The 9182-nt window shown below is 33.7% G+C and overlaps 1 protein-coding gene across 1 annotated transcript; it reads right to left on the bottom strand.

Moving 5' to 3' along the window:
• Window positions 1-2768: 2768 nt before the first annotated feature.
• On the bottom strand, window positions 2769-7759 carry LOC112026407 (AT-hook motif nuclear-localized protein 3). The gene is made up of 5 exons (XM_065776826.1): window positions 6758-7759; window positions 4855-4922; window positions 4435-4480; window positions 3797-4109; window positions 2769-3429 (listed from the first exon to the last, which is right to left on the bottom strand). Exons 1-5 carry the CDS (start codon window positions 7155-7157, stop codon window positions 3243-3245), a joined length of 1014 nt encoding a protein of 337 aa, XP_065632898.1. The 5' UTR covers window positions 7158-7759; the 3' UTR covers window positions 2769-3242.
• Window positions 7760-9182: the final 1423 nt, after the last annotated feature.

The raw sequence follows: 9182 nt of genomic DNA, 5'->3' as shown, positions 1-9182 counted from the left end.
GTATCAATTCTATACTTATAGAGTTATAATTCGAAAGGTTAATATTAGCAAACAAGTTTTTTGTTCTTTTCGCTAAATTTTCATGTGATTTATTTTTTTTACGAGAAAACCATAAATTTTATTACTGGTATTAGTGATATTAAATGCATTTTGTAAATAATGTAATGTGAGGTTAAAATATGCTTCTAGTGCTTTTTACAAACGGTTATCTTCTATACGCCTTGAATGGCTTAAAGATAAAATAAATATAAGTAAATTTATTACTTATGGCACATTTAGTAGACTGTAATTGTAATTACATAAAAATAAGAATAGGTATTACAAGGAATACAAGATACTACAATGTAATACTTATTACTATTTATTTGTTTGGTGATAACACAAAAATAGAACCTTGAAGATAATGAAATGTCTAATTCAAATTGTTTAAATTGTAACATTAAAATAAAATTTAAGATATATTTTATGTAGGGACTCAGTTTAGATTGACCTTGAGTGTGAATGGGTTTTCAGCCCAATCAAGCCCAAACAATAAATTTATAGAGAGTGGGTCAAAGGTTTAGGCGCTGACCGTCGTTCATCAAGCATGAACCTTTATTTGTAAAAAGATATTCAGAGTGTCTATACAACTGGGAGGAGGCTCCTCGGCCCTTGGCCGAGGAAGCCTTTTTCTTCTCTTTTTTCCTCCTCTCTCTTTTACTTTACTTGTTTTCTTTATATAGTCTTTATCTTCCTATCTCCTTGTTCCATCTGTTGATCATTCATTTGCCTCTCTTCTGGCCGTCCGTCCCATCAGAGGCCTTATCAGTACTCGAATGGTTCACTCTGATCAACGTTGCCCTGCTAAGGGGTTATATCCCCATTAATGCGGCCAAGGGGGTTAGGTGAATGCATTAAATGCGAGGGTGACAGCTTACTTTGGGCCTGGTCTTTCCCGAAAATCACCCTTGTCAGGCCGAGGATGAGGTGGTCCTCGGCGTGGATTGGGAAAAGAGGCTTTCCCCAATTTAGCCTTGAATAGTCAGTGTTCCTCGGCATGGGCCTTGGGCCTACTACCCGATGGGCCGAGGCTATCAGGCCCACGGGCCCCATATTTTAAAAAATATCTTACTCATATAATTTTATTTCCTAAAAAATAATATTTTTAAATTTGAAAGAAAGATTAGTTATTTTTAATGACTTTTTATTTTCATAATTGTTATATGTATATGGAAAGTTTGTTTATTTATAAATAGTATTAATTTTAAAAATTAATACACATACTAAGGAATAATTATTACGCTCTTTTTATAGATGAATAGTTATTTCTCATTTTAAAGAATAATTATCTATAAGAAATTATTATTTCCTGTAATAAAAACATAACAAAACTATTGAATAACTAAACCATATGAATAACTATTACAATACAATATTTATAATAGTCTACCAAACATACCCTAATATTAGAAAAAAAAAATTACAAAACTTTAATAATATAAGAAAAATGTAATTTTTTTTCAATAGCTATCAACATTACGTGAGAATGTGACATAATTGTCAATGAAGCAACTTTCCTTTTTACACAAACCTCTCCTCCCAAATCATCATAAGTGGACCAAATCGACTAAAGTGGAACAAAACAGATTGAATTGGACTGAATGGACCGAACTAGCAAAAATAGACCAAATTGGACTGAAATAAATCATTCTGTACCAAAATGGACCAAAGTTGACAAAAATGAACCGAAGTACGCCAGAGCTCGTTCCCTTTCACAACATCATTCCAAGTGGTCCTCAGTACTAGTGACAAACTCGTGTTGTTCTATTCCTTTGGCATGTCCCACTACCTCATTATACCGCTCTGGGATTTCATAATTTTCATGTTGTGTTTCTACTTTCAGGGACTCCTTTCTTCTCAAAAAAAAAAAACCTTTGAAGGACCCCTTTCTCTTTCTCAAAATAAAAAATCTGCATTAATTTGGCGCAAATGTATTCAATTGTAGCGCTTATTAGTAGTCATGCTTATACAGAATTAATCCATTGTTGTGATTTTTTTTTTTTCCCTTTGAATTTGAATTGTCATGTATTTAAATTTAATTGGAAAGCCTAAAATACGTCATCTAATAAATTATACATAAGTTTTGCCTTTTATTAGAAGCCTCTTATACATAAGTTTTGCCTTTTATTAGAAGCCTCTCCCCAACTCAATTTCACTAAGTAGAGTTTTATTTTGATGGGGAACGGGCTGGCTCTCCTGTGATTAGTGATTACCGTCTTTTAGAGTAATTGCCTTCAAGCTTAAGAAGTACAAATTTTTCTTTCCTTTTCTTTTCCAATGCTGTATTGGATTTTGATTTTGATTTTTTTTTTTTTTACAAATCCTTTTTATTGCGCATGAAAGTTATGTTTTTATTTAAATTTCGCTTGGCCCTGTCATAGTACATTAGTACTATTGTCAATTCTCGCATAAAATTTGCTCAAAGATTGGAAAAAGTTAAGTCTAAAGAGGCGAGGCATTTGAAGGAATAATACATTGAGAAGAATTAATAGCTCTTTTTCTTTAAAGATTTACTCTCTAATTTACACTTGGAATCAACAATGTATAGTCAATTGGAATAAGACTTCGAATTCATTAACATCTTGAATAGGCAAACGACCAAATACCACTTCAATCCTTATAAATGACATCCCTCTGGAACATGAGCATGTAAACTCATTATCCAATAGGGAATAACTGACTTTTTAGTGCTTCAATATGACATCTATAATTTTATCAAATACACATACTAAAAACCATCACAACAACATCAACTTAAACTCAATCATTCAGATACAACGAACTACAATCAGAATAATAGAATGACATAGCAGGTTTCATACATCTAATGCTACACCAATGAGTAAGACAACACTAGAAAAAATACAGGATGACAAAAGCAACAGAATAACCTAAATCAACAAGAGTCCTACCTAATATCTAATAAGAAAAGAGCACAACTCGTGGGGTTAAAACCAACATGAGATTGAATCCTAGTTTGTCCTGAACAAAATAGCCAACAAGTTTATATTGGTGTCAGACAAATTTTGAGTGAGCCTAAATGCTGTAGTGTCCACTGAAAACAATCAAGCCACAACCAACATACAACAAGCAAACATGATCAACAAGAAACCTCACAGTTCAACTGGCTGGGGCCTTTAGATCCCTCTTCAGGCATAGAAGTCTTAATGTCAACAGCTGAGTTCCTAAAGCCCTGAATGGGGTTAATAGAAGCTGAATTGTCTCCATGAAAGGCCGTAGAAGAAGTGAGAATAGGCTTTACTCCCCATAGACTCCTCTTGTTTCTTCATCATAGCGAGGACTGGCAGGGATAGTTGATGTAGGTTCAATTCTTTGCTTCTTGGGCTTCTGCTCCTGCTGGTGCCCTGGTAGAAAACTGCCCACAACAACCTGATGCATTCAAACCGCTCAGAAGAATCCAAACACAATTAATTAAATAGTTAATGACGAAATCAAAATATTGTACACACCTGTGTGTATATATATAGACATGCACACATAAATTTAAAGCTGAACTTGGGCATATAGGCATAACCACTAAGTATTCTTATGTAAGAGCGAAAGGTTATCTACGGAGGTTATTGTATGTCATCATTACTCTCTTCTACATGACTTACTTTACATCAAGACAAAAATAAAAATTTCTTATTTTAAATATAAAATAGGATTTACAGCTTGAAATCAACATCAATAACTAAATGACCTGTAATCTTCTTTCCTTGTCCTTTCATTTTTCTTCTAAAGGAAATAAATGTACCTGCACAGGGCCGCAGCTACTAATAGACCAGCAAGTCCTCCTCCCACCACTCGACCGTCTGGCCCAGCCAAAGAGACACTCATCCCACCAGATCTGCTTTTCGTTCCTCCATTGTCAGTAGGCATAAATGATCCACACAAGGAAAGTATCTCAAAACGACCCTGTAAAAACAACCAGAAAAGCTCAATGGTTTCTACAGAGTGATAATGCCACATCATATGAAAGGATAATACTCTAAAAGCACAAAATCGGCTTTTCTTGGCCATATGGTTGCATAACATTGAACCCATTAATCCTTCTCCCACCACAGGTGATCATCAGATCTCCACCATAAAAGGATGAGAAATAGTGAAAAACCACTAGGCTACAAGGCTATTCATAAGTTAGCCAAGTTAATAGTAATATTGAAGGGGTCAGTTAATTTATTTATTCATGACTCACAGTGCAACCAACCATTGAACCCCCAAAGTAAACCAGGCCTGCAAGACACACTTATGGCCCTTGCATTAAAAGTAAGCCCAATAGATTATAAATCAGTGTCTTTTGAATGAATGCCAAACAAAATAAGGATCAACAGATAAACTATTTCAGATCATATTTGAAAAACATAAACCACAAGATTGGGATATTTTCAAAACCTTTCCAGAATAANTGAGAGAAGGACATGACCTTCATTGTAACATCCTGCCAGAACAAATATCAGAAATGTAGAGAAGTACAACATACACTGTTCACTAAATATTTGGAAAGAACAGATGAAGTCACCCTCAACAACTATTTCAAATAGGGATGTCAGGTAACTGATTTCCTAAGCCAGAAGTCAGATTTTTTCATAGTGTTGGCAATACTTCCTACATAAGATATATATCGGTCCATATAGGAGTAAAACAAGTCATGCCATTTATATGACCTCCCATTTCAAACGAGACCAATTGGCACAAAACAACAATCAGAACCACAATCCAACAAAGCCCAAATGATGAAAATGAACAAATAAAAATTAGACACTTGCTGACCAAAACAGCAATTCAATTTCACATATATTTAGCAGAGCATACCTCTCCAGCATTAACAGTGATCACGTGGGGTGTAAAATTTGCACCAACGGAGTATGCAATTCTTTCACCTACAATACAAATTTAGCAAAAAAAATCAGTAAAACCATACTGGAACTCTCATTTTACTCAAAAAACTTAACCCTTAACCTGTATAATTATTCAAACACTAACAAAATCTTCAAAATAGCATTCCGACTAAACTACCTTTCCACACTCATTTTTCCAATTTGATTGACAACCAAAGGGGCTTCTCATTAAGTTATCACTGTTGAAGCCAGAAAAATGAAAGTCTCAATTTAAGAAGCCTAACGGATGGAATATCTATGAAGATTTCCCAGTTCATCTCTATAAGGTAAGCCTGGAGAAAGCTGTGCTAACTAATTGGATGAAATTAAGAATCCAAATCATAAATAAGCCCCGAACAAAAAATTAAATAAGAAAATGAAGACACAACCAACCAGGAACTTTTATGTAGTGTTCAACTTGAATTGGTCTAGAGCCAAAATGAAATATAATTTGCACCTCTTTCATTCCTAATCATTCAGTCGGTATTTAGTACTCTATATTTCATAAGTGAAGAAAGATTATGAAATTGACCATCATTTGTCAAAGATTTTTGCATTCACAAAGAGTCCCCCCAAGTCTAGTACCTAGTTGAATACACAACAGGATTTGCCTTTATGATAGCTTCTAAAGAGATTCTAGTTTTTACAAGTTGTGCACAATTTAAATATCACAATATTAAAGAATTCAAAATAGTTTACTTAATTATCTGGGGTAAACTGGTCATTATAATTAAACAGGAGCTCAAATAGAATCATTGGACAGAGATCCATGACTTCTCTCATCCTACTGTTTCCACTGTTTTTCAATATGTTATGGGCTTTAAATCAATTTTAGGTTTAAAATTAAATTCAAGTTAGGACTTTAAATTAAAATTTCTAGAAGTTAGTTTTAGAAAGCATTGATGTTTCAATGTAGAGGCGGGAAAGTACATTAATTGTTTACAATTGAATTATAACCCAATCTTTGAGGTATGGGTGTCATGGAGAAAATAACTTCATGATGAGTTGAATTTGTAGCTTTATCACAATTAACCAAAAATAAGTCTATCTGTTCAGCATCTTCCTCCCCCTAGTAGGTACATGCCAATCCCATATCATTTCCCCCAATTTAATCTTTGCTCAAAATTTTCTTGATTTTCTGTTGCCTTCTTATCTCAGACTAGTTAATGAGGCTTTCATACATCCTGCAATAAAGTAAGCGGGTTATTAAGAATTGATTACTCAGCTAGGACCAGTTCAATCACAGTCACATCAGCTAACTAGTGGAATTTACCTATTGAACAACCTGGCACCTTCAATCATTCTCACTCTACTTCCTTCTAAGATTACGCTATCTTCCTGTCCAAAAAAAAAAAAAAGGCAAGAACTACAATATTCTAGCCAGAAGAGAAAAAAACATTGACCCAAAAAAACCCCTTCCTTCTTACAATTACCATTAATTCCAGATCTAAAGGGGAATCTGAGATAAGGGTCCACTCCCACTCACCAAATCCAAAACACATCCTCTTAAATTCCACTGCAGAAATTGAACGCACACCAAATAACCAACAATGCACCACAAAAACCAACCACTAGCCACTAGCTCTTTAACTTTACAAAATTATCAACATTGCAAACATCAAACACTTTGTACCTTAAAATTGTACAAACAACTCTGACTCATCTCAACCCAAGTAACCAATACCAACAGATCATGGTCCTAAATGTAACAGTAAAAAATTAAAAAAAAAAAAGCCTAACAGTGACTAAAAATTTCAAGATTTTCAAAATCCAAAAATAGAAAAAAAAAAAAAAAAAGTTTATATAGCAAGAAGAACATGATCCATATTAATTCTTACCTGGGCTTTCATACTCATACTTATGTGACTTCTTGACCGAGTCGACTGGCCGCCCTCTACCCCGTTTCCAGGCCGAAAACTCTCCGGTAAGAGGTATTGAAGATGAAATCGGCATCGGTGACAATGCTAGTGAGGCAGCCTTTGCCCCAGCCACAGCCCCAGCCCCAGCCCCCGCTCCAGCTCTAGCTCCAGCCCCATCAGGACCATACTTTCTAGGCCTACCCCTCTTCTTCTTCCCTTCTGTACTGGGCGCCGCCACACTCACCGGTGAAGCAGCCACAATTGTGGGGGGCCCTGCTAATTGGGTCGGGTTTTCAGTTCTTGGAGCAACCCGGAAGCCATCTGGGGCCTCCTCACCCTTCACTGCAACCCCAGAACCAGAGCTCTCTTTCTCCTCCATAGATATATTCAAATTTTTATACAAGCAAAACCCCCTAAAAAAAAAAACAAAACCCTCCAAAGCTTAAAACCCTAAACCCTTTTAAAAACACTGAAGCCTACTCATCAAAGATTCAAACTTTTTCTAACTCAAAAAACCCAGAAACATGAAAACAGTTTCAAAAAGCTTGAAACTTTTTTTCTGTTTAACCAAAACCCAGTTTGAGTTCAAATACAATAAAAGAAACCCAGAAAAAATGCAGTGGAAATGAAGCTTCTAAAACCCTCCCTCAACACCTAAAACCCAATTCAAGTGCTGAACCATCAAAAGCTCAAAACTACAAATTCCTACAGCTGGGTTTTGCTCTGTGTGAAACAACACACATTCAGTGGCTGAAATTCTCCGCCATTGCAGGAAAATGCAGAGGAATTCAAAGGTGACACTGAATTACACCAAAAAAATTGCAAGAATTACAGGGAAAAAATCACAAATTCTTGGCATAGAAATTCATGAAAAGTGGTAGTATGAATTAGGGTTTTGCAGGAAAAGGAGGAGAAATAAATAAAGTGGAAAAAATCGGAAAAATTAAAAAAATAAAAAAATAATTTACATATGTAATTAAATATTGTGAATTTGATTAATAATTAATATTTTAATTGCAATATTCAAAGTATACATTTTGGTTAATAAAATGGTTCACGTCCGTCTTGGAAATTCAATAAAGGTAATTTAATAAATGACAGAGATACTAAATTTGAATATTAAAAAAATAATAATGTTAATGTGGGAAAAAGAAAAAATGCTTTAATTTTTTTTAATTTTTAAATAGGCATTTATTTATTTTAAAGCTTAAAAAAGAAATATTTCAAAGCTGTAAAGCTAACGTTAGAACCATTGCATTTCTCCAACTACTGACAAGTTTCTTTGTCTTTTCAGTTAAATTAAAGTTTGACTACAAAAGAAAATTTTAACTTAAACTAAACGCCCTCTCATTTGGAGGAATCTACTGTTAATGCCACTGTAACTTCATGCTCTCTCCTTTTTTTTTAGTTTATTTTTCTCAATCTTTATATAAGTAGCAAGCATGATAATATTATAATTATATAGAACCTGTCCAACAGTTCCATCACCAGCAACCACCTTTCCTATTTAAAATATATAAATGAATAAATCACATTAGAGTACCAAAATCACTTCTTGATAGGAGTTCAAAAATAAAATTAATAAAAAAAAAAGAGTTAAATATGTGCATGTGGATTTTGTGGGTTTTTTCTTTTCTTTTTAGTTAATTAAGTAGTCATTTTAAAGTAGATTGGAAATTTTTATTTGCATGTTACACTGGGTATAAAATCAATGGAGTGAATTGAAGAATAAGAAAATTGATGAAATTTTTTTAGTTATAATTTAAAGTTCACCAGAGTGAAATTTAATTTTCTTTAAAAACAAAAAACAAAGAAACAATTGCTTAAAAAAAAAATTCCATCAATGACTGTTTCCACTCGCCCAAATAAGACATTTTTATTTTATTTTTGCATTACTCTAAGGTCTCTTCATCTTTTGGGATTGACCAACAATTATTTATGTTTTAAAATGAATGTGATTGGCCAATTCTTACCAACTGAACTAGAGCTGAAGTAAATTCGTGCTAGCTAGTGGTGAAACTTCGTAAACCAACAAATCTTTAATTAATTGAAGCCTTTCAAATTTCACTATTTTTGTTTATATATTTATAGGTTGCAGACTTGCAGTATAAAAAAGTACAAATTTGACCAGGAACAATATTTTGTCAAAAAATTGAAAATACTTATACACGTTTATACAACTAGGAAAAATGAATTTTCTATGTTACTTTTTATTCTATAGGTTAAATTCTCCTTGAACACACAAATTTCAGGAAGGAAATTCTATACAAAACAGACTGCTCTAAAATGAATTTTCCTCGAATTGTAAATTTTTTTTTACCCAAAATAATTAACAGGAGGAGATATTGTCCTGAAAGCATGAACAAACGATATTGCAACTTAAGCACACCAGTGGGAGAGAAAA

Source organism: Quercus suber, unplaced genomic scaffold (genome assembly GCF_002906115.3).
Source record: "Quercus suber isolate HL8 unplaced genomic scaffold, Cork oak 2.0 scaffold_143, whole genome shotgun sequence".
Taxonomy (NCBI): Eukaryota; Viridiplantae; Streptophyta; class Magnoliopsida; order Fagales; family Fagaceae; genus Quercus; species Quercus suber.
Note: the sequence above shows the minus strand (reverse complement) of the source record. Positions and strands in the feature narration are given on the sequence as shown.